Source organism: Paramacrobiotus metropolitanus, unplaced genomic scaffold (assembly GCF_019649055.1).
Source record: "Paramacrobiotus metropolitanus isolate TYO unplaced genomic scaffold, Prichtersi_v1.0 Parri_scaffold0000070, whole genome shotgun sequence".
NCBI lineage: Eukaryota > Metazoa > Tardigrada > Eutardigrada > Parachela > Macrobiotidae > Paramacrobiotus > Paramacrobiotus metropolitanus.
In genome coordinates this window covers 256,841-282,029 of record NW_026570290.1, presented here as the reverse complement: position 1 = coordinate 282,029, position 25,189 = coordinate 256,841, and the positions used below count along the sequence as shown (strand labels likewise).

Here is a 25,189-nt window from a genome sequence, read left to right as displayed (position 1 = left end):
AATGTAAGTACGTTTCTTCCGTTACATAACACTGCTGACGATCGTTTGGTTAATAAAGTTCATAAAAGTCGGGCGCAGTCTTTTTGCAACCATGCAGAATGAACAGAAATAGTAAAGAAATAGAACCAGAATTAAGTTGGCAGTAATTAGCGATTATCAAGAAGTGGTGCTACAAGATAAGCGGAATGTCCGCTTAATTATGATGCTATTTTACACTGCATACCAATGTAGGCTGAATCATATTAAGTTTTTCAGTCAGCGTACGGAAAAACTTTGAAGCCACAGGGCATTGTCAGTTAAAAGCCAGATTTGCGGCACCCGTAATGTTTTGCTGTTGACAAGAAGGCAAGCAAGTATTCTCCGTTATGCAACCGCAAAACCATAACTGCCGCGCAGATTTAAAGCAGTATAACTAGGAAACGGAACTCTGGATAATCTCTCCATAGTTGTTTTTATGGTCTAGTCCATAACCATAATGATCGTTCAAACTGATCTGAGGGTACTTCTATTCTTGACAATAAACTGTTTACTAGTCCAGTTCGCGCCGGTATCATCAAATGTTTGCCAAACGGATATTTGTCTGGCGAAAGGTAAAGAGAGATTATGTTCTGGATGTTTGCTTTAAATTTTTTAAAGTGGTAGTATTTATTTGACCAATTTTATGTATTCTGTACCTAGCCACGGATATAAAGAGCAGCCTGAACGAATCACTGAATCCTTGCGATGATTTTTACGCATACACCTGCGGAAATTACACCGCAACGCGTTCTCCACCAGCATTCTACTTCCTTGAAGCTATTTCAGCAACAGTCGCAAAAACTAAACAGGGTAAGCTTTACCATTAGACTCTCTTAATAAACTGCGTGAATGTGTATGGACAAATTGTTAATTTATGATGCAGATTTGTTACGATCAACGGCACCCACGAACTGCACCGCGGAAATAACGGCGAGGAAACTGTTTGCGCAATGTGTTGACGATAGTAAAACTTGTGCTTACTTTATACTGTATCATACTTTCTAGCTGCTGTAATGAATAATTGTAGAATTAACGGAAGAACTCGGCACCAAACCGCTGCTGAATACGCTGGATAATTTAGTTGGCGGTTGGCCGATGATAATGTCCAACTGGACGACAAACGCCACCCTGAAATCAATCTTCGTCTCCGCATATTATTCGCAGTTACCGATGCTGGTGAAGATCTCCGTAGAGTTGAGTATGCTAAACACTTCGCAGTACTGGATTGAGCTGGATGAGCCGACGGAATTCTATTCTCGCGATGTACTGGAGAGTGAACGCGGTGAGAAACTCACGCAAGAGTATATCGAATGGGTGACACAAATGGCGACCATGCTGGTCAACAGCACCAATTCGCCGGTCAACACTAGCGCTGTTCAGTTTACGAAAGATATAACGAGTATTGTGGATTTTGGACGAACCATAATTATGGTAAATTCTCCTCGCTGTTTTCCTTGTTTGGTCGCTTTTTTAAGTGACCTTCTTTTTGCAGGCAAAAAAGACAGCTGTAGAGGATCAGGATATGAAGGATAAGACAGCAGTGACGACTTTAGGGGCGTTACAAAGAAACCGGAAATTCCAGTCGGTCTTATTATCAAATTTAACGGATTTAATACGAACAATTTTCGAGCGCGCCAACAAATCACACTTGATCACGGACGATACGCCGGTGGTGGACATGAGTCCAAATTATTTGATGAAAGTCGACGAAAGACTGCGGGAACTGGAGAATGCTGGTATCGAGGGCAAACGGCGATTAGCGAACTACATCGGTTGGAAAGTGATCGTCGGCAGTCGCAACTGGCTGCCAAAAGAGTACCGCGGCAAGTCCAAGTTTACTAGCGCGGATATGAATGCCAAGTGTGCACAGTATGTGACTGAAGTGATGCCATTGTTGGTCGATGAAATATACGCCGAACGCGTAAATGCTTCCAACGTTATCGCGAAGGTCAGGCTTGAGTTTCGCAGTTGCTTAACAGCCACATAAAATTACGTATTTTTTTCTAAAGTTTTGAAACATTCTATCTACATCTGTAGGCAACACCGTTTGCCAAAAATATACAAAGTAGTTTATCGGATCTGATAACGGAATCGACGTGGCTGGACAACGTCACACGACAGTACGCTCTGGAGAAATTACAAAACATCCAGATTGTCATCGGCTATACATCCACGCCGGAAACTAAAAAGAAAATCGACAGCCTGTACCAGAATGTATATGGTTTTTAATAAACAGGCATTTCGTTTGGGCTAATGATTTGTGATGCATATTAGATCACCGTGCGTTCCAATTTCTATGAAACTGTTCAGTCAATCAAAGAATTCGAAAGTCTCCAGAACCTAGCCAAGCTGGATACAGTTTTCCAGCGGAACGACACCGTGTGGGATACTACACGAGTCAACGCGTTTTATGAAACAGTAACAAGCACGATGGGTACGTACTGCAATACATTACAAAACGTATAAATCCGGTGCAGTCGGACTTCGGCTGAAAATTTGTGTAATGAAATCAATACTTCGAAGTATAAGTACATGCGTAAGCAGCGCGAATATACTCGTTCCGAGTATATTGGAATATATGTATTTCGAGTATATGGACATTCGAATTCGTGCGCGAATATACCTACGTAAATAGCCAGCACTGAGTGTAAATAGCCAGTACTGGACCAGAAAAGCGCCTGTCTGAGCAGTGGGCATACAACGAAGCATTTAGTTTTTTACTACACTGTACGGTGCCACATAAAGCTGTGCAATGTACAGGATATACCTATACCTGCTGTTAGTGTTCGCATGCATGCTCCTTATTACAAGCCGCCGAAGCCAATCATTTGTTAAAGTTGTAAGTAAAAACAGCGAGGGTCTTCCACATTTGTGCGTTGGTGTCGCACTTGAAAACTAATGCTTTATATAAAGGCATTGCAGTTTATGTCCATGATTTTCAGTGATTCCATTGGCAATCTTGCAAAAGCCAATCTTTCATCCCGATTTTCCCGATGCCATCAACTATGGAGACACCGGCTTCACGGTGGGCCACGAATTTACACACGCCTTCGACACCCGAGGTACATATACTTTTGAATCAACTTGGGCTGCTTTCGTTGGAACAACATGCTCTCGTATGTAAAACTTGAGAAATACTGTGTGAAGTGGCAGTTCTACTGCACCCAGGTGCTCAATTCGGTAAGCTGGGTGGAATAGTGTCCTGGTGGACGAACGAGACATGGTCCATGTATAAAACCCGCGCGCAATCGCTGGTCGACCAGTACAATCGGTATTCGTTGGATGTTGGATCGGTTAACGGTCAGCTGACTCTTATCGAAAACATTGCTGATAATGGCGGCTTGAAAGTCGCTTTCAAGGTATAGCGATTGCGTTTGATAGATCTTTTACTAATATACGGAACACAACAATTAAATCTGGTGCTCCGCTTTAATTTGTCCAATACTACAATATTATCTGCATAAAAAAGTAAAATTAAATAATTTCACATACCGCAGGCATTTCGCAAGCTGCTGCGGTTAACGAATTCTACGGGATCCTTGCCGGGACTGGAAAAGTTTACGCCGGAACAACTATTTTTCGTTGGCGTTAGCACGGTATGGTAATAAGCTTGCAGGTATCTCTAATGGCATTTAGTGAGGTAGTATCCTTTTTAGGCCTGGTGTGAAACGCGATCGAAAAATGACTACCGGTTGAAACTACTGACTAGTACGCACGGCATACCGAAATTCCGCATCAACGGTGCGATGTCTAATATGCCAGAATTTGCCGAAGCCTTTAACTGCACCATTGGTTCCCCTATGAATCCAAAAAAGAAAAACGGAGTATGGTGACGAAATCTGTGCTGATAAACGATACTTTTGGAGAGAACGAACCGATCAAATAAAACGCCGGGGGCTTATGATTAAGGGTTTATAGTACATGTGACGTGCTGTATTTTCTCGAAACAATTCTTCGCATTTTCGCTTGCTAAGAACAAAAAGTGCGCCAATCGTCACAGAATTCAATGCAAAACGCAAAGCAAGCCCCAGCTTACAGGTTTTACGAAATTTGCAATCACTGCCTCTACTTACGAGTAGAAGTAAGTATATCAGTTGAAAGTCGTAGCCGAAATTAGAAAGAAATGCAACAGTGACACTCACAAACATGTCAGCGAAAGAAGCTCTGCTGGCGCCGTAAGACCTAAGATGCATGCGTCACTGAAATAAATACCTCAGCATCAATGTGGTTGATATCAATTTCTTATCCAGGCAGAATGCTCTCGAACCTTCCGTATGGTTTGTTGCACGAAGAAAATGAAAGGAGCCGCTTGCTCTTGTGGCCGAATAACGTAAATCCTACTACTGAGGTCAGTCTCCTCCGTCCACGTATGTGATAATCGGCCAAACGTCGTGATTATTTTAGAAATCTTCGTCGGATTGCAGCTAAGTATTGCTTCTGCAGGTTTGCACCAAAGCTCGTAAGGTACTTCAAAGTAGCACAGCCGCATCGATCTGAAGGCAGCATGCGGCGCAGTTGTAATAATAATACTTAATTGTTTTACTGCAATTTTAATACAGTCAACATCTTTTTTTTTCGTTTGCAATAACATAATATCTGTGGCCTGTGGGCACGGCTTTAGAACGCAGTTTGTGGGCCGAAGAATCGCGGATCACGCTAACTGTTATTGTAATTTTCATCATCTGGGAATAAACAAGCAGCGGGCGCTAGAAACTGGAAAATATAATTAGCAATGTTGCATAATCACTTATGGCAGCGCAAAACTGCCGACAGATTTGTAAAAGAGTAGGAAAATGCAAGAAAAACCGGCAATGCAGGAAAAAAACCAATACGCTGGCACGAATATCCTTAGGCACTTCAGCTAAAACTGACCGTACGTGCTCCACTTCCCGTTCGCTCCGCATAATCGAACTGCAGTGAATTTGCCCGAGGATTAAATCATCGGAGAAGACAAGTCATACACCTCATTAGCACCTCATCGCTTAATACCAGTACTCGTAGTCATTGCTAGAACGGCGAGAAGAGATTGTCGCAGAATGTCGACTATAAGTTGGTTGATGTTGGTATTAATATTTCCTACTGTGTTCTGTGATACGCAAAGCTTCAACACAGCGGGTATACTCTATAATGGAACCTTTGCATCGGAGGCTTGCCAAGCCGATGTTTGCCAACTGAAAGGTAAAGACCTCAACTGTAGCGATTAAACTATAAAAGTGATTCGCTTCACGCAGCTGGATTCTTTTGTTAGCCCAAGATATAAAGGACAGTGTGAATACATCAGCCAATCCGTGCGATGATTTCTACGCATACGCCTGCGGAAAGTATATAGCCAACCATAAACCACCGGCGTTTTATTTTATTGATTCGCTCTCTCCAAGAGTAACGAAAGCAAAGCTAGGTACGCAGTTTGTGTGCGTTTTACAGTGCCCACAAAATGACACGCTGCATGCACTATACTCGTACTGATTGCATCATTGGTTGTAGACATACTCAACTCAACGGAAGCCACGAATTTTTATGCTGGGACCACCGCAAGAAGGGTCTATGCACAATGCACCGATGATGGTATGTGTCGGTACTAGGTTGTACCCCAATTTTTCGTGTCAAGTGTTTATCCAAAAGTTCCAGAATGCCTGTTAAAAACATTCAACAAAGCCTGAAATCAGAAGTTGCAATAATAAAGCGCGAACCAGTAATTATTGCGCATTTTATCAGTTGCCAATAGCAGTAGCGCCTTCCATAATTTTGTCCCTACAACTTTTGCGCACGGTCTTTCCTTTGCACAATTATCAATTATTTACTCTTTTCCCAGAACTATATTTCGCTCCTTGGTTTCTTCCAAAAAAACACAACCAGAACAATAATGAGCAAAATGCGGTGTTTATTGTGTAGTCTGGCTTTTGTAAATTGCAGAGCAACGCGAAAAGCTAGGCACCAGACCGTTACTGGACACACTAGACCGCCTGATCGGAGGCTGGCCGCTGTTACAGAAAAACTGGTCGGCGAATGCCTCGTTGAACTCGATTTTCGTTTCCGCTTTCTACTCTCAGCAGCCGATTCTGTTGAGAATCTCTGTGGAGAACAGCTTGTATGATGCTTCCAAGTACTGGATCGAAATTGACGAGCCCACAGAAATATACAGCCGTGACGTCCTATCCAGTGATCGAGGCGAGGGGTACACTAAGGAGTACCTGGATTGGGTGACGGCAATCGCAACGGATTTAGCAAGCGATGCCAATTCGTCAGTTAATTTGAACAGCAGAGAATTTCAGAAAGATGTAACGAGTATCGTGGGTTTCGGCCGGACAATCATCTTGGTAAGAAACTGGGTGCAAATATGTACAACGATGAATCGCTAAAGGTCATTGTGATTACATGCAATAGGCCAAGAAGACCGCAGAACAGAAAACAGATTTAACAGACAATAAAGCAGAGACAACCTTAGGAGAACTACAGAGAGCGAAAAACTTTCAGTCGGCACTGTTATCCAATTTCACGGATTTTGTGCGGACTCTTTTTATCCGAGCCAACATATCGCATTTGATCACGGATGAAACGCCGGTGGTTGCTATGAGCCCGAATTATCTAACGAAAGTCGATGAGAAACTGCGCGAACTGTAAAGTGCCGGGGCGGATGGTAAGCGCCGTCTGGCTAACTATATCGGCTGGAAGATTATCGCGGGCAACCGCGATTGGCTGCCGAAAAAGTACCGGACAAAATTCACTGGTGACACCCAGAGCCTGTGCATGCAGTATGTCACCAGCACGATGCCATTGGCGATCAATGAGATGTACGCCAAATACCTCAACACGTCGGATATTATCTCAGAAAAGGTATTATTTGGTTTACTACAGTCTACGAGAAGCAAAACGTCTACAGTTTATGTGAATGTTTTAATAATAGCATTATTATGAATCCACTACAAAATATAAACCTTTGGAAACATATGTAATGCATCCATATTGCGTACAAATCTAGTGTAATACTGCAGTTTGTAGTTTGTGTAATCAGCTTGCCCAGCGGAAGTTAAATTAAAGGTATTATAACTGCCGCTAGCTATGTGAGACATGGAGAATGTAATGGTAAGCCTGAAACTTTCATTGTGTAGGCGACGATATTTGCCAGGTATCTGCAAAGCAGTCTGACCGATTTGTTAGCTGAAACTCCGTGGCTGGATAATGCAACGCGATCGTACGCGCAGGAAAAAATGCGCAACATACAGTTCATGGTTAGCTATCGATCCAAGCCGGAAATTCGTCAGCGCATTGATGACCTTTACAAAAATGTAAGGAAATGTGGCTTGTAAGCGGTTGAATTATCTGAATGCGCGAATATTTTACAGATTGAAGTACGCGCGAATTTTTTCGAGACTCTCCAAGCTGTAACCGAAAGCGGAACCATCCGAAATATGGCCAAACTGGCTACTATGTGGCACCGTGATGATCCCCTTGACAATGCCTATGATAACACACAGATTTATGCCGCTTATGAGCCGGTGACGAACACCTTATGTAAGAAGACAGCGCGACGATACGGGAGTTTCGATCGCATTAATTTGCCAAGATTTTTTCCATTTCAGACAATCCTCTGTCCATACTACAAATGCCACTGTTCTATCGAGATGTACCGGAAGCTGTCATATATGGAGCAACAGGCTTCACCGTAGGCCACGAATTCACGCATGGTTTTGACACGCAAGGTATCGGAAATTATTATTTTATGAAAAATAATTATTATGTAATAATTATTCTGACATAGACGTGTGCATTTTGATTTCCAGAATTTTTTATACTGTTTTTTCTATACTCGATTTTTCTGTAAAAGGTTCACTATTTGGAAAGCTGGGCGGCTTGACGTCGTGGTGGTCAAACGAGACATTAGCGGTGTACAAAGAACGGGCGAAGTCCTTAATTGACCAGTACAACCGTTACTCACTGGATGTCGGGTCGGTTAACGGGCAACTGACGCTGACAGAGAACATTGCGGATAATGGTGGACTGAAGGTTGCTTTTAAGGTACGCACTGGATAACCACTGAATAGAGTGCTTGAAGTCATCTTATACTATAGCACGGTGTGTTTTGTTGGCGTTATCCAGGCATTGCGTAAAGCGCTCCAGTCAGTGAACACCACTGCTTCGCTTCCGGGATTAGAGCATTTCACAGCGGAACAGCTATTCTTCCTTTCCACGGCAACGGTATGTTGATGAGTATGACATTCAGAAGGTTAGATACTTTGTAACAGTAAAAAATCTGATTTAAAGGCATGGTGTGAGATCCGAACAGGCGAATCCTACCGGATGAAACTGCTGACCAGTGTACATGCTGTGCCTCAATTCTGCATCAATGGGGCTATGTCAAACATGCCCGAATTTGCTCAGGCTTTCGGTTGTCCTTTGGGATCGTACATGAATCCGCAAAAGAAGAACGGAGTTTGGTAATAACATTAGCCACGAATTGGTATCAACTCACGATGCCCATCATTTGTTTTGAAGCCTCTCCTTTGTCTGTTTTATCCCGAGCCCTTTACTTTCGTTAGTGTTTTTACACAAGTGCTTAGTAATACTGTAAAACAGGACAAAAATCGATTTCAAGGTTCAGTATGGTTATACTGTAATGCGTCAGCGCCACTTACGGTTATGTATGGTTAGACAAAGTGAACTGTGAAGAACGAGCAGAATTGTCGTTATTGATTTCGTAGACAACAATGAGGTATGTTACCAGAATTCCACCAACCTGCAAAAACAAATCCCTCCTAGCCATAAGCCATTTTGGCGGGAAATCTGTTAGTACCGTTAGAATAAGGTCAGAGTTAAATCGCAGAATCTTCCACGCCGTAAACTCCACCGGATGGTAATGAAGACGGCGTAGTGTCTTGCAGATCTGCTGATCCAGACCATCGTTACCGACAGTGACGATCTCTTCACAAATGCCGTGCAAAACCGACTCAATGGAATGCGCCTGCAAATAAAACCTTTAACCGCTGCATTGTTTGTAGATCTCAGCCTTACCTTGCGATTCATGTACGTTGCGCTCATTAATGTATGCCCAAGAAACCACAGACCCACTGTGGCCGACAAGTACAAATGTATCAAATCAGCGGTATTGTTTACGAAGAGATAACCCAACTTCTGCGGCACCACGCCCATCGCAACACTGATTAAAAGGACGGGAATAATTACGGATGTCGCCAGTGTCACCAGATTTACTGGTCCAAAAACTGTGTCGAGTTCTTCCACAATGTTTGTCAAGGCCAGATGTTCGACCCGGCAAGCTGTCAACTCCGACTCGAAGTGCTTGTATTCAATACGGTGTGCTTTGTAAGCCCGGAATACTGCTTCGGTTTTTTGCTTAACGCTATCAAAAAGAGCGCCGATAATCGCCGCGTTGAATGCGAAACATAGGGTGAGCGCAAGGTTTATAGCGATCACCGAGCCTAGTGCCACCACCGTGAAGATGCGAGCATACACTGGCCAAAATTCATACCCGAAAACCGTTACCGTGCTGTGCCAAATGCTCATCATTCGCAGGTATTCCAGCGGGATAAACACTACAGATATCACAGCGCATTCGATGCATAGAAAAATGAGGTAATTTTTTGGCGATGTGGCTGACAGCTGCATGGATCCGATCTGTTCTATGGAGAACAAGAGGCGCGTGCTGTTGCGGTCGAATAAATGTAGATTCAACAAGCCTGATAGCGTGCAAATTACGTACGCTGCTGCTATGACAGATAATGGCAACTTTCCCTGTCCACTGTTGACCATAGCATCAATGTAGGTAAGAAGATAACCGACCAGACTTGTGACGCTTAGCATGGTAAAACTGGTTTTCATAGCTACGGCCCGGTAAGACCGCTGCAGTCTAGATTCAGTGGAAAACCAGATTAGAATTCCACAGATGCGTAGGCAGAAAATTATTCCCTCGGAATATTTGTGGTAATAACCGCATTTACGTTGCGTACCGTTTTCCATGGTGTTTTGAATGCCACTGCTGTGTTTGTACGCATACTTCGAGTAATAATTCTGTAAAAAGCTCTGTACGCCTAAGATCCGACCGTCCTTATATTGGCGGTACATTCAAATTGCCAAGCGTTTCCTGAGGAAGTCCTCGCATTGCGAAAGTTATTTCCATGCTACAGCTAATATATATCCCCTACGATTGGCACGAGACGCGATAGCCGGTTCCAGTTTCTACCAGTGTTTAATTATTTGACATCTGTCACACACTACGTCAAGCTCTCGTGCATGCATTCGTCACGATAGCGCTCTCTGATTAACTTAAAAGGATAATTAAAAAATTTACCTAATACTATGATTACTACTCGTATTTTTTATTATCCGTACAATCATGAGGAATCCCAGCCTTTTTCCAGATAAGCATCTGGTACTGTCGAAACCGCATTCGTATCCCTGCTCCTGTATGATGCGAGTACCATGCCAAACAAGAAACCTTAGCTGCAGTTATGCACAACTGTCGTAGCCGACGAACTGCTGACTGTTTCTTTGCCTAAGGGAAGTCTGCAGCAGCTGAACCATGACACGCGGTGCCTAGTTCCCACTACCGTCAGAAGTTTATTCCTTGACATCTGTCAGACACTGCATCAGCATTTCCAAGAGATTTAGCCCCTCTTGTGCTAAAATACTTTACTATCGCGCAGTAGTTCGTGGTTAAAACAGCGTCCTTTGCTGGAGTCATTGTTAAGATTGAAAACGTTTTGCACGGTTATGGAACATACGTTTTCCAACAGGTTTCTAGAAGCTGTCTTTGGTATAGGTATCCCTTGTCGCCAGGACCGATACTCCACGAGAGACCGAAAAGCACAGCCGTCAGAAAAAGCAGCGTTATGCCGGATACGAATATTTCAGGTCTTCTGTTTGATAGCTTTTCTGGCAGCAGTATTTTGCACGATTCGGTCGGGTTTAAATTACTTTCATGAGGTTCTTAGTTCGAGTGCCGGTTTCGATAAATTATTTCAGAGATCCCGCTACCGAGTTCGCCAGGTCTTGATTGTGGTTATAATGTTACCAATATTTATCAAGCGAAAAGCCTTGGTAAAACTTACCAAATTGTTGAACCATTTGATTTTCATTACGGAGGAGTTTCTGGGAACCGACAAGGTCTTAATTACAATCGGCGCGGTGCGGAGTTTTGAAAAGCGGTTACTGGTTGCTTTTACCACCACCTTTACCTTGACTCAAACATTAACCGAAATTTTATTAAAAAATGGGTTTCTGAATGAGGAATATTTCCCGTTTCTACAGAATATATCATACTTGGAATTAATGATCACATATTACTCTTTAATGACCTTTGGATTTTTCTTTTGGATCGCCGTAGTTGTCGGTTATGGCACCGGGCTGTACGCTTTGAAGTCTGTTGTTCGTGCTATTCGGAAAAACCGAAAGCGACCGCCATCATCGGACGTGCAGAGCAGATCTGGCGTTCTGATACAGTTCTGCTTAATTTGCGAAAGGCCGTCTTTCAATTCGAAGAACTGTATTCCTTTATTATATTGCTGCATGTCGCTAATCAGACTCTCTTTACTCTGTCCGAACTCAGTTCATTGGAGTCATATGTGCATGAAACAAGCGAACATAAATGGCACCACCTAACGGAAGCGCTTGCTACCTTCATATGGAATTTCGTTGGATTGATCGTCTTTCCGGCGTATCTTGCTGTTACGCTGCAAGAGCAGGTTTGCTGGATGTTTGCTTTGCAAATAATAAAACACAGTATATATATATATATATGCTTCTTGCACGATAGTGCTCTCTGATTAACTTTAAAGGGTGAATCTTTCCCGTAGGAAAGATTTACTAATACATACTGTGATTACTATTCTTTCGTAATCCGTACACTGTACGCTCAGGAGGAATCCCAGCTTTCAATGCACAGTCGTTCTTTCAGCAGTTCATATGTTGTAGTGTCAAATTCTCGCGGATGAAATCTGGTCCGAGCAGCACGAGCGCGAACAACTTACAAACGATAATCGCAAGCTTTCCAGTATTTCCACGCTTCTGATAATCCGGCCGGTATTTGTGACTCTTGGAGGATTCTGCGCTTTTGACAAATCCATTATCGCAACGGTGCGTTCAATTTTGACACCTTTTTACGATAAGTGCCGCTGTACCTGGTAATGATCTGTTCTACGCAACGGGAATAGATTAATCCAAAACATATAATAGTTATATGAATACTGATTATCTGTGCCAGGACTTCGGGACCTGTCCTTTGAGGCAAAGGATCTCGACTTCTACTTCACCAATTTTGTTGCTTTAAAGTACATTAAAATTCTCTAGGTGTAGCGGTGGATCCAATATTGTTGACTTTTTGCCAAAATCATTTGTCTAGGTCCAGTGGTCAATCATAAGCTTGTTACCATGGACGCGATAAGAAATGCACACTGTTCTAACACAACTTGACCCAGAACAGTAGAAATATCTGAACTGCTAGTCTTAACAATAAGTAGGAGCACAGTACAAAGTAAAAAATTCATGTAAGTAACTTAACACGTTGGTCATAATCACGTCAGTCCTCATTGCAAGTTATGTACTGTATGTACAAGTAAACAGTCAGTGTTTCGATTAAACTATGTAAAGTGTATCATGATATTACTAAACATACGTACGGGTTTATTAATATTTTGACAGTCTGTAAGCGACCGCAAAGCAACACATCCTTGGAATTACTTATTTTTTAATAGTCATCGGCCAATATTCATCCGTGCTGGGCTTGTAGTATATATAATTTGTATAATATAAGCATACTTTGCAGATTGCCGGCTTTTGGGCGACATACCTTATTGTTGTCAAGGACCTAATCAATCGGGAGAAGAGTGCGACTCCAGTTTGCATTAATTAAACAGCACTGAACTCAAACCCGCTCATAAATACGCTGCATGAATAAATAGTTTCACAAGAAATAGCCCGTTGCTTTAATGGCCTCGCGGCCCTTGCTCACAATTTAGCTATGCACATGAAGTCCAATTGGTGCTAATACAAGCGGGGATAAGTATTTCGTATGCAATTTGGTTTTCGTGGAACATGTCATATTTATACGTTCGTACAATATAATCGTTTCCAAATTACAGTAATGCTTCTTGTGTTTATGTGCTTAAGTAAAGCGAATGCATATATTCGAGCACGGTTTAATTTTTTGTGTTTCTTGCCTGGCCGACCAAAAAGATTATCAGTTTGAAAGGCCAAAACTTGAAGATTTCGTTTGTTTCTTTGTAATAAACAACTTCACGGCAGACGAGCAGAAATTCTGTGGGTTTCAGCAGCTTACGAGGTTTACAAAGCGGACGGAGACTGTGCAGATGCTCTCTGTACCATAAATATTATTTACAGAGGTAAAAATAGGTTTAGCTTAATGCAAAGATCGGGACAATGTGTGTCGGGTAAGTCGTGTCACGACGGTAAAAAATGTGCAAGGCTGTATCTGTAAAAGTAAAATCGGCCCTTGCTGCTGTGATGATATTAATTTTGTCAGTCAGTGTAGAACAACTGCGCTTTGGGATAGCCACAGCGGGCTTTGTGTGCATCGAAGAGATTACGAAGCTCCTGTAAGTAATGCTGGTGCAATGCGTCGATCTCCGCCTGCATAATTATTCAAAGAAATAACCAAATAAAATCTGTTTGAATAACTTATAAGTGCTGCTAACTTGAGACGGATTGGAATTCTGCTCCACGGGTATCGTTGCTCCGATGATCACGGTGATGGGAATACGTTTCGGCAGTAGACCGCTGCCACCAAAAACCCTCGACCCTTAACCGAAACCGGACAGAACCCAAGGACTTTCTTCTGGACAAAACGCTGGAAGCGATAGACGATGGAGTCGCGGTCAAAGGCTAATTCGTACGTGTCGTTCTCACCAAAAGCAAACGTGGGAACCAGTTGCGCCCTGCAATGAAACACTGCCAATTATATTTTTTCTGTTAATAAAGATCAAGATTGTTACACTTGCCCGTGCTGAATGGCAACCTTGACGAAACCTGCAAACACAGAACGTATATTCAGTATTTTGTTATCCAAAATAGGCAGGTCTTTAAAAAATGATTACAAATTCAACAAACATGGTGCAGCAGGAACCCATTTAGAGTAAGTGAACTGCCAGCACTACATTATAAGAAATGAGAAGCGCTTGTTTGCCCAACATGCATTGCTACGAAGCATCTACATTTCTTATTCCTATATTTTTTTAGGAAGAGTGAAATGTTTTCATGACCTTTCCGGCTACGCAGCACCAATTTCACATTTTGGCAATCAATCTCGAAGATTTCCCGCGCTCCGCCAGGGATGATGGCCACTGCCGTCCCCGGCCCTGCGGCCATCCAGTAATCGATGCTGGGCCGACTTACATCGCAGGCCCCGAACGCCATCGTGTACTCGCGCAGTAGCGGCACCTGCATCATAACTTCTGTCCCAGGGCTCGTACGTTGATCCCGGGAAACATATTCCGGAATCCCAAGGCCTCCGTGCACAAGGCCGTAATAAACCCGAAGGCCATGCTCGGTCCGTGCGGGTGCCCGGCCAGTAAATACTTTTTGCTCGGATCCAGTTCAGCGGTTTTGATCAGCCGAATGGGAAAGTAGTCCCGAATCCAGTACCAAAAGATGGAGCGCGGAAATGCCGACCAGGCGTGACCTCCCCGTGAGCTCTGATCCCAGTCGTACACGTACCACACCAGGTACAGCAGCGGGACGCAGTACCAGCGGCTGGGAAAGAGGAAAAAGAGCACCGGAAGGAAGAGAAAGAACAGGAAAACTACTGAGCCCAAAATGAAGATGATAAATAGATGGATGGCAACCGCAAAGGTCTGCAAGCCGCGCTGCAGGAACTTCTCGTCATTGGTCAATACGGGCTGCATTCCTGTGGTTATTACATGTATATCAAAAGCCGAAAATCAGTCATGTTGGAATTATTGTGCCATCATTAACACTGAACGCCTACTCGATGAAGTGGGTATTACCGATGATATCAAACGTGCTCTCAATAATTCACTCTACTGCAAAAGACAGACCTTTTATCGTAATAATGTCACGGTTTTATATGCAAAACTGCGTATAAGGGCAATTTAAGTAGGTGAACTACGATAAAAATGTGCTGGAAAAGTAGATTAGAAGCGTTGTGAACAAAATAGTTAATGTCCATACCACCACCGCTTTCTATGGATGACTGACAGTGTGTGTTTACTCTTTACTGTGTGTTGATGATGAGCAATGAGCGCCGGTTATTAACCGGTCCAATTTCTCGTAATCATTATACTCACAAAATTTTGTGCAGTGAGAAATCAGTTTTAGCACGTGCTCGGTACGAACGCTACGGTGCATGCAGTGCTTTGACTACTTTCCGTACACTGTGTAGTGATTGCTTCGAGCTGATAGCGCCTATGGAAGTTTCACTTATGTAGCTATATATTATGTAAGTACAAGACTATTAATAGGGATCTGTGCAGCCTGTACTTGTAAGGTACATTAAATATGATAGTAATCATTTACCGCTGGTTTTTGTTTATTAGGAAACGATACCGGTACATTTTAATAAAGCTTGTAGTCACCTTTTCGTAAGCAACGGTTAACGGTATAAGTCCCAACCCTAGCTAAAACGTCGTAAATGGGTTGTCTGCAGTTATTACGAATGACGAAGTCAGAATGCTGGAGCGGTAGACGCCGGAAACCGTTATACTGATTTAAAGCGTCAGTTAGTACAATTGGCCGTTACAAGCTGTGCTGGACGCGCAGTGTCGTCATGGTTCATTTCATAGACGACGACGAGATACGTAACTAGAATGCCACCAATCTGCAAACAGAAGATTCGTTTTAATACACCAAAGGCCGAGTTTAGTAGCGATATTGAAATACCGTCAGAACCAGATCAGAATTAAATCTTATGATGCTCCCTGCAGTGAATTCCACCGGCTGATAATGGAGGCGGCGTAGTGTCTTTGAAATCTGCTGATCCAAGCCGTTGTTAGCAGGCTCGATCCTTTCCGACATACTGTGCAATACCGATTCTATAGAATGCGCCTGCAAACGAGTGCATATTAATTTTTAGGATTGAACTTTTGTTGTTTGTAGTTCGATATTACCTGCCGATTCATATATGCTGCGGTAATTAATGTTTGCGCCAGTAAGCATAGGTTGACTAGTGCCGATAAGGATAAACGGAATAAATGTGAAGTATTGTTGACAAAAACGTATCCCAGCTTCTGTGGTGCCGCGCCCATTGCCACGCTAATCAAAAGTACCAAAACAATCACGTCTGGTACTAACATCACAAGATTAACTGGCGCGAACACTGTATCCAGCTCCTCGACAAGATGTGTCACGGTTAAGTGCTCGGCTCGACATTTTGTGACCCCTGAAGCGAATATCTTTTTATCGATATGGTTGGGTTTATAATTCCGGAATACTGCTTCGCATTTTTGCTTGCAGCCACCAAAAAGTGCGCCGATAGTCAGAGCGTTGAACGTGAAACATAGGGTTAGCACCAATCTCACGGAGGTCACACATCCTAGCGCTACGAAGTCAAATAAACCGGGATAAACCGGCCAGAACTCGTAGCCGAAGATCGTTACCGTGTTGTGCCAGATACTAAGCATCCGCGCACACTCCAGAGGGATGAACGCCAGTATCAAACAAACATACATGATGCCGTAAACGATAAGGTATTCCTTCGGCGCTGCGCTTGACAAATGCGTGGACTGAACGCAATGGGCGATCTGTTCCGTACAGGACATGAGCGTCTTACTGTTGCGACCGAATAAATGCAGGCTTAGCAATACGGACAGAGTGAAGACCATATAGACAGTTCCTATCAAGGTCAGAGGCATTTTTGCCTGTCCGCTGTTGAGGAGAGCGTCAATGTAGGTCAACAGATTACCGGTTAAACTTACGACGAACATAATAGTTAAGCTGGACTTCATTGCCACCGACGATAACGACCGTTTTATCCCGGATTCAGTGGGAAACCAAGTCAATATTCCATAGGCACGTAGTAGAAAGGCCACGGAGTTGGAATATTTTTGGTACCAGTTGGTTTTAGTGACTGTGCTACTATCCATGGCGTTAATTCGTACTTCTTGTATCTCTAACTACGATGTGCCAAAAGTAGAATACACGTTGGCAAAGTGTTGGCAGATTATTGCAGTAAGCTGCATATTACGGTCTACTGCATGAAGAACAATGTGCCAGGTCAAATTATTCCTTTTTTCCTGCCGTTGAATGCACTATCTCACCCTGCCAGCAAATTCTGCTGATTGATGCCCCAGTTCACCTGTAGTGTGAGTTTGCTGTACCGTTGCTGTACCGTTGATCAAAAATACTCCAGGGAATTTGTATGCTGTACGCCGTCATTCGTTACTTTACTTTGCTGAGCAAAACTGCATATCAATGAGCAGCAACGCATAAGTGCAGGGGATGTACACGTAGGTGCGTGCCTACTATCTTTCATCGATTTGGTAACATGGCTTTGACAACTAGGAAAATTTTGAACGGTGTTTGAATCTCCTACAATTATGTGTACTCGTACAACTCACAAACCTAATACTTTCGCCGCCGAAATGATAGCTGACCGACCAGTCACCACTAACTCTAATACCGCAACTTCGTAATATCGTTTAGGAAATAGGCTAAAGCCAAAAATTTTTAAGGGTGTAGCTATTCCCGCCGCCTTGCACCACCTTTGGCTATTCTCCCCGCCTTACACCGCCTTTAGAATATCCCCACTACCTGTTTAAAATGAATTCTAACACCACCTTTTGACTATTCTCACCTCTTCATTGCACTTTTTCTTTATTACATAATTTTAAAAAAAAGTTTCGTAAATCGTAAAGGCATGCTCTGATAAAATTTTTTTTTGCGCTCCGTATGTCGGAAGGTTATTGATCACAGTTTTTGATAGCGGTTCTTCTAGGAGCAGGTCAGCAGTTTTTTTTGGCAACACTGCAATACGTTTCATGCTAAAGAGTAGTAACTGTCGAATGCCCAGTTGTGTTCGAAAATTTCTGGATTGCAACTGTACGGCGCATAAAACTGGGTGCCATAATACCGGTATCTAAAGTTCATCAACGCTCAATGTTTTATCCTAATTATTACAATTGAGTTGCAAACAAAACGTCAACGTAAATCAAAAAACATTTTGCAGCAACTTAAAGTATAGAAGTACACCCGAAAATAGAAAAAAGCACTAAGGAAATAGAGCCGTATAAAGGGGACGAGAATAGCCAAAGGTGGTGTGGTCACTGTAGTGTAAACAAAACATTTTACAAAGGTTGTGCGAATAGCCAAAACGGGGTGAAAGGTGGTGACAAAAGCCAAAGGTGGTGTCAGGATGGTGAGAATAGCCATGTCCGTTTTTTAAACATACCGGGTGGCTGAACAAAATGGCCTCTCTGCTTCACCATGGTACGATGGGTCCCCCCAACGTGGGATTGACGTTATGTTATTTAATTTCATAATGTCTCTGCGTGTGAATGGTGTGTAAACAAAAATATCGGAACGAGTGATCGGCACAGAACCTTTACTTCTTATGGGCGTAGCGAACACCGAAGACAACATTCTGGCTAAACACACGGTCGCCACAACAAACAGCAGGAGAAACACGAACAAACCGCACGAGGAGAGGCGGACGAACAAGCAGCTCAACGCAGTGAGCCCCCTCCACCGAAACAAGGGAAGCGGCGGGCGGGGGAAAAAGAAAGTGAACTAACTGTACATTCTGCTCTGCAAATGCTTATATACTAACCGCACATTCTTACTCTTCCACATACAAGGACACCGCACTCGTCCACGACAAGTCATTAGCAGCTAGCATGCAATTATTACAGTGACTGTCTTTTGTCTTTCCCCGGTCAGATGCAGATTGGGTGGTCGTTATCGATGTCTCTGGGAAGCGGTCACGCGTCGTTATAAACAGATTTCTATAGAAATCATTCTCATTGGAAAGAGCAATGTTTGTAGCATACATAAAAGGTGAAGTTACGTTAACGCTCAAGAAAAGTTTGACGGTTTTATAAATTGTTTTTTTTAAAATAGGGTGGAATTAGAAGATTGCTCGGCAGCAAAAACCCGAAATTATCAATTTTTAACAAAAAAGTAAAAACTACTGTTATTTAACTAAATAAATCACTGTACTCTGTACGTCACGTTGCTGTTTCGGATAGAGGAGCTGTTTCTGGTTCTTTTACTATAAAGACCAGCAATATTTTAGTGGTCGTGTTTTGACAGGAAGCGCGAGAACTGAGAGTCCGCACATTTGGTTCACGTGAAACCGGTAAGCACACCTTTTGAAAGAAGTTTTCTCACCAACCCTTCAGTCTGGGCAATGTTTTGACCACATTTATCAGCAAAACAGATCATTTTTGCTGCAGCCTGCTGTGCAGCAAAAATTTCTAACGAAAATACCCAAAAATACCAGATAAAAACCGACATTTTTTTAGGAAAGTCACAAAGGACTGACTGTATGACTCCCCGAGCACATGCGCCATGGCAAAACCCTTTTTTGTATTGAAACATGAAGTCTTTCTCTAGACAAAACTGTTAAAAAATTTGAATAGTTCGAACGGGAAAGAAATGCCACTCAATTATGTGTTTCGCAAACTGGGCCAGATTACATTTTGACATGATTTCACTTGTCACCTCTGTACACGAGCAGGACTTAATTTTCTAAAAACCAATTTATTAATTATGGTCGCTAATGAAATTGTCTATCGAACGATGTTAAGCTGCTTACTGTACGATGAGTGGCGTGCGAGTAAGAAACTAAAAGAGAATGCAGTTTTCTTCAGCCACCCGGTAGATGGCCTTCGCTTTGCTTCCCTTCGGACGAGTAAATAAATTTCGATGTTTTTTACTCGAAGATGTTTGTGAAGCTTCTCGTGTACTGATTTCTAACTTCCGGTCCACATTCTTATGAATAATGAACCTGCAGCTTTTCTTCAGTTTTAATTTTCCCAAGATGACACCTGTAATGATGATGATGAATGACGATGATATAATTCGTGTTAAAAAAAACTCAGTTTTGGGTCTACTAAATTCTTAAAAATTTCCTAAAAGAATTATGCTTGTGAGTAGAAGAAATTCTCGCAGTAACGCCGGAAGATTTTGCTGTGTGATATCGTACTTTCATCGTCTTTAGATTTGCTAATCAAGGCGGTATCTGGAAAACCTGCAAAGAATTTTTGAAGAGATAAAATCTGCTTTACTTTTGCAGCTAGCTTTCTTTGCCACGGTGGTAGTGAAAAGTTTGTGTCTGTATTTGGTGGGCCTAAGTTTTTGTGTTCGCTGGTTATCTGTGTGTAATCATAGTACGAAGGAAGTTCTGTTCGTCTTATTGGTATGAGTACTATGGTTCACCTTTTCCCTATCACGAGCGGCCCATGTGGTATAAATGCCACAACGACGTGGCTACAAATTTATAAACCACGCTGGCAGTAACGCTTGTTATAAAAGCCATAAAACACTCTTGCTTCTCTCAGCTTTGGAAATAGGTTGTACTTACCGCTCCGGACTGACACGTGTCCCATAACTTGTCAAAAATGTTGCGAATTCTCTGTGCGGTTACTTTGCTTAGCGGGGCTGTGTATGCTCAACTGGCGATGCCGGATCTGATGTCAAGACTATCCCAAATGTTTGGGCCGAACTGCACAATAGAGGATCAGTCGATACTGTTCCATTGTTCCATGAATATACAAAATCAGAGCCTGCATCAGGAACCAGTATTCCGACGCTACGGAAATATCTTCTGGGACGGTAACATTACTGATGAACAGGCAAAGACCATCTTGGATTATTTTTGTGGGTATGACCGTATGGAACTATACGGATACACCATATCAGTACAATACAACAATTTTCAGTACCAGACCAGGTTAAAGCTTGAATAGTTCTATAATAGTACTAATTACAGTAGTTTAGGTGAAATATCCATTCCTATCCTGAAATTAATTACAAAGCCCTTCTGTTTTGTGAATTAACGTACCTTAGGAACCCGGAACCTTGCAAATTTCATTGAAAAATTATTTCTTTCCGGGATTAAACTAGAAAAACTTAGTCCTCTCGCTTAAACATCGACAGTGATAATATAGTATCAGACGAAATGACGTACATTAGGTATGTGTCCCATCCAAAAGAACGATAATGAATTGCATAGGATCGAGTATTAAATACATAATTGCGTACGAATGGTTTGGAAAAAGTTTACAGCGTGCACCGACGGAGATAGTCTGCGTTGACCGACCATCTAATTTGACCTTTCTGTTTACAGTATAGTGAGCACTACGAGTACATGCCTTGGTTCGATCTCCAGTGGTTGTACCACATCTCCTTTCATGGCCTGGTCTCTCCATATGAACGAATATATGCTGAGGATGTGCGCTGCTCCCGGTCGGTATAAGCACTTTCCCGAGATTGTGCGTTGCAATAAGAAACTGGACGTGTACAACACCATCGGTGACGATCGTCAGCTGCTGCAGATCCTAGGAGAAGTCGGTAACATGACCATTTCTGCTATGGGTCCCGACGTCAAGATTGCAAGTCCTATGGAGTTGCCTCCTCACATTTTTAAAACACTTTTTTGCCGGTATGCTGTTCGATTGAACTGCCCGTCTTAAATTTGCCTGCTCTTTTTAATGCGATTTCTAAACAATACCTTCTCCCGTAATCTTGGGCATAGAACGACAGTTTTCGATGCTGAAAGTAAGCAAACGCCATTCGCTTTCGAGCAGGTTTCTCTTGAGCTTAAACTTAAATGATTTATTATAATACTGTATGTATGTATATGCAATAATTCCATGCATTTATTTTGGATAAACATTGTGTTATCCTTTGCAGACTGTTCAGCCGTATAGAAGAGATGTTTCCTTTGGATAAAGTCAACGCTACTTGCGGCGCCGATGCTCATACGGTCTACACCGGACTGTACAAAAACGTTGCCGAGATTTACCAGTGCCCCCGTCGCTAGCGGAAAAATATGCATGATACCATAATTATTACCATTACACTATTCATAAAATGGCTTTGACTTTCACCGCCGTGTTTCCTGTAATCATGCTCTATATTATGATATAAGTCCTATAATAATTATAGCATTGTTGTGAAACGCATGCAGTTCGCTGTTAACATTGCAGGTAACTTCGCCGAAACGCTCGCGAACGCTGTTTTTTTGATTTAATTATCGAATACGGTAATTATTATAGTCTAAGCGTATCTTTAGATGTTGGACGGTTTCTTTCTGTCACTTCAATGTAACGAAATAAATCGGGTTATATGATTTTGACATGGATGATAATCAGACACTGAATCTGTTTTCGCAGTCGCGGTCCGTCATCTAAAAAATGTCCGCCATCATGTTTATGCAGACAATCGTTTTGCACTTTTCTGTACTATAAAACATGCTGATTTTCCTTCAGACGATTTCGTCTCAACCAAGCCTTTGAAAAAAATAGCGCTACAACGGGCACTTTCATAATGGAGTCGATCAAGTTCAGTTTACGTTAGTGCCCATGTGTCATCATATTATTGTTCATTTACGTAATCAACTCTCAGTTGTCATTGTTGACGTTTTGGCAACAAGTACAGGGAACTCCATCGGAAAACAACAACGCAAATTTCCAGAACACAGAAACACAGAAAGTCACAGAAAAAACGGTTTTGCTTTAACATATGGCATGCCGCATACATGTTTAGTGACGCATGAAAAATGCTTCATTTCTACGAGTATATATAAATACAATAAGAAAGTCATTTAAATGCATCTTTCCTGGAGTTATTGATCGGTACTCGGTACAGGTACAAATTTGTCAGAGGCAGAATTCGGGTAGCAAAAGCATTACCTGAATTTGACCTTTGACAAATTCGCATATAGTATATGCAAAGAACCATGACTTTGAAAGGCTGCATCACCGTCGATAAATAATCTGTTGCTTTTCGTCATGATAGTCATCGGTGGAAATCACTGGACAACACTGCAGAATGTACAGATACAACATATCAGCACCTTATCTAATTGCACGAAGATAAATGGGTTGTAATAGGTAAAAAAGACTCACTTGTATCCAAGTGAAGTGAACAGCTCCATCCCAAGGATTTACCGCTGAACCCAATCCTGCGCAGATGTCAAATTAAGAATGCTCGTGAAGAAATTGTTGTAGTAAAACAGGCAATGTTATGACGTACCGGTCATAATATAATTTGTGTCGCACTTGACCAGCCACGCACCGTCGTAATGTTCTCCGGCTCTAAATAAAAATTCTTCATATGCATTGTGCGGCGCCGTCTGTGCGTGGTAATGAATTAGGTAGCGCATTACAGCCAAATTTAATCACACAGTTGTCCGCACAGACTACAAAGGCGCTTCTTTATTGCGTTTCCAGTTCTTATAAAAGTATAGCTAGCTTTAAATTACTGTGTACAATTGTAATACCAGAATGTAGGTAGTGTCTTACTTGTCGTGTGTGTACTTCCATTGGCAGCGGGTGTAATCGAGTTTGTATCCGCTCGGTGCTTTACCTGTCAGTGAAACATGTGTCTATGATACAGTATTAATTATCGGTGTAATCCTGGGTCAACCTCGAACAGAGTTAAGCCCAAGAGTAGTTTATTAACTAACAGCATTTCATTCGGGTCGGTACGTTCGCCAGTGCACCACCAGCAGCTAGGCCCCACAATCCTGAAAACAAGCGCAGTTTACTCTGACTTGTTAGCAGTGGTGATTACTGTTAAGGCCTTCACAATTAGTAACGTGACTGACCGGTGACAAATGTATTGGATGTATCTTGCGGCCAGTATTTATCGTAGCAGTAGTACTCCTGTTGGGAGAGATTCCTATGGCGGTTTCCATAAACATCTCGTTAAAAAAAGGAAGGATACCGGAGCATGTATACTGTTTACCGAACGTTGCACATGGAATAATATGGATAAAATCCATTGGACGGTGGTTTCTTGCTGAACATGAAGTAGCACCACACTTCTGAAAAGGAGTCATCGATTTCAGTAAAACAGCTGCATTTAGCTGATAGCTGACCAAGAAATAGCGGAAAGGGAACATTAGTACATACGGTTTATTGCCAAACATTCGGCCCGAATCGTAAATTCCTAAATATTGGGAGCACTTATTGTTACCATATTTCAGTTATAAAACGGCGGCAAAAGCAAACCGGTCATAGCTTCGCCGTCGTGACATTCCGATGTCCATCGATGGTATTCATCCATGTGTCCTCCGGCTGTGTACTGGATCGTCAGTATAGAGTCGCCCGAACCTACCGGCGAATTTTGTTTGCTACAGTACTTAATAAAATTTGACCAATTTTGTATACAGCAAATCCGGCTTACCAAATGTGCGATAATTTTCGTAATATCCCAAACAGTAGCCAATACACACAACGACTAGAATTATTAACGAGTGCAAGGCCATTTTACACCTTGCAACTTCTGATGTTGATATGCAATTATCGTCTGATACGGACTTGAAATAATCGGATGCTAATAAAATGTTTACGAAGCTTGTTGTTACGGCGCCGATGTAAATAAAATATTTATGGAGATTGTTGTTGCGGCGAATAGTTTCAGTACTTACGTGCATCCCCAAAAAACACTGCCGGCGTTCACGGATGGCAGACAGTTGCAGCGTATGGGAAAGACGCGCTCTTGACATGCAGTGAATAGGTGACAATGTGTTGGGTCCTGGTCCGACTAAGGCATGATTATACCGTAACCGATTCCGCCAGACATTTAATTGCTTTATAATACGAGTGCTGTTCGTGTACACAATGACTTTCCAACAGCTTGTTTTCGTCATAATTCACACCAGTCATCATTTCTCCATCACTGAAATCAACAGCAATTATTACACAGTCGTTTATTTTTTATGCCACATTTTGGTGTTACGATATACAGTAGACAGAAACATCCAAGCGAAAGGTTGCAGAAACTTATTTGACTGCATATTTACTAGGACAATAGCGATATTACTGGCCCAACCGGTTATCAAGCAATGGTAAAAAATAACATTGTTGGCATAAATAATTATATTGTGTGCCGTAATCGTACCGAAGATTCACATATTCTTGTATTGGACGATAGTGCGACCGGCATATTTACTTTGACAATGTCCTGTACGAGTATGGATAATTAACGTTGCAGCAGCCTGACACTAACACCTGTTTCTGTT

General features: G+C 42.3%; 3 protein-coding genes and 1 pseudogene across 3 annotated transcripts; 2 read left to right on the top strand and 2 right to left on the bottom strand.

Annotated features, from left to right (window-relative positions):
- The first annotated feature begins 346 nt into the window (after positions 1 to 346).
- Positions 347 to 8,603, top strand: LOC129594634 (uncharacterized). Its single transcript, XM_055491385.1, is given in 23 exon segments — positions 347 to 590; positions 679 to 828; positions 902 to 982; positions 1,046 to 1,449; positions 1,511 to 1,966; positions 2,056 to 2,232; positions 2,293 to 2,452; positions 2,961 to 3,080; positions 3,187 to 3,377; positions 3,516 to 3,614; positions 3,675 to 3,847; positions 4,836 to 4,891; positions 4,966 to 5,196; positions 5,267 to 5,416; positions 5,503 to 5,583; positions 5,932 to 6,335; positions 6,403 to 6,852; positions 7,128 to 7,304; positions 7,362 to 7,530; positions 7,599 to 7,718; positions 7,844 to 8,034; positions 8,116 to 8,214; positions 8,281 to 8,603. Coding segments are annotated over 23 exon segments (4,431 nt in total). The 5' UTR covers positions 347 to 475; the 3' UTR covers positions 8,458 to 8,603.
- Positions 8,604 to 13,235: 4,632 nt separating this feature from the next.
- On the bottom strand, positions 13,236 to 15,204 carry LOC129594664 (diacylglycerol O-acyltransferase 2-like protein 6; annotated as a pseudogene).
- Positions 15,205 to 20,429: 5,225 nt separating this feature from the next.
- On the top strand, positions 20,430 to 22,291 carry LOC129594659 (uncharacterized). The gene is made up of 3 exons (XM_055491423.1): positions 20,430 to 20,821; positions 21,287 to 21,601; positions 21,853 to 22,291. Exons 1-3 carry the CDS (start codon positions 20,559 to 20,561, stop codon positions 21,980 to 21,982), a joined length of 708 nt encoding a protein of 235 aa, XP_055347398.1. The 5' UTR covers positions 20,430 to 20,558; the 3' UTR covers positions 21,983 to 22,291.
- A 270-nt stretch (positions 22,292 to 22,561) lies between these two features.
- Positions 22,562 to 24,526, bottom strand: LOC129594690 (uncharacterized). The gene is made up of 10 exons (XM_055491462.1): positions 24,352 to 24,526; positions 24,177 to 24,278; positions 24,078 to 24,114; positions 23,911 to 23,989; positions 23,771 to 23,844; positions 23,630 to 23,689; positions 23,466 to 23,529; positions 23,197 to 23,258; positions 23,070 to 23,125; positions 22,562 to 22,985 (listed from the first exon to the last, which is right to left on the bottom strand). Exons 4-10 carry the CDS (start codon positions 23,970 to 23,972, stop codon positions 22,920 to 22,922), a joined length of 444 nt encoding a protein of 147 aa, XP_055347437.1. The 5' UTR covers positions 23,973 to 23,989; positions 24,078 to 24,114; positions 24,177 to 24,278; positions 24,352 to 24,526; the 3' UTR covers positions 22,562 to 22,919.
- Between the last annotated feature and the right edge of the window lie 663 nt (positions 24,527 to 25,189).

Excerpts from the sequence above, each read along its gene's own strand:
- LOC129594659 (XM_055491423.1), top strand. The coding sequence starts at position 20,559 with ATGTTGCGAATTCTCTGTGCGGTTACTTTGCTTAGCGGGGCTGTGTAT. Across the intron at positions 20,822-21,286 it reads ATCTTGGATTATTTTTGTGG|TATAGTGAGCACTACGAGTA; the intron begins GTATGACCGTAT and ends TTCTGTTTACAG. Across the intron at positions 21,602-21,852 it reads TTTAAAACACTTTTTTGCCG|ACTGTTCAGCCGTATAGAAG; the intron begins GTATGCTGTTCG and ends TATCCTTTGCAG.
- LOC129594690 (XM_055491462.1), bottom strand. The coding sequence starts at position 23,972 with ATGTTCAGCAAGAAACCACCGTCCAATGGATTTTATCCATATTATTCC. Across the intron at positions 23,530-23,629 it reads ACCGACCCGAATGAAATGCT|GTAAAGCACCGAGCGGATAC; the intron begins GTTAGTTAATAA and ends TTTCACTGACAG. Across the intron at positions 22,986-23,069 it reads TTCACTTCACTTGGATACAA|TGTTGTCCAGTGATTTCCAC; the intron begins GTGAGTCTTTTT and ends TACATTCTGCAG.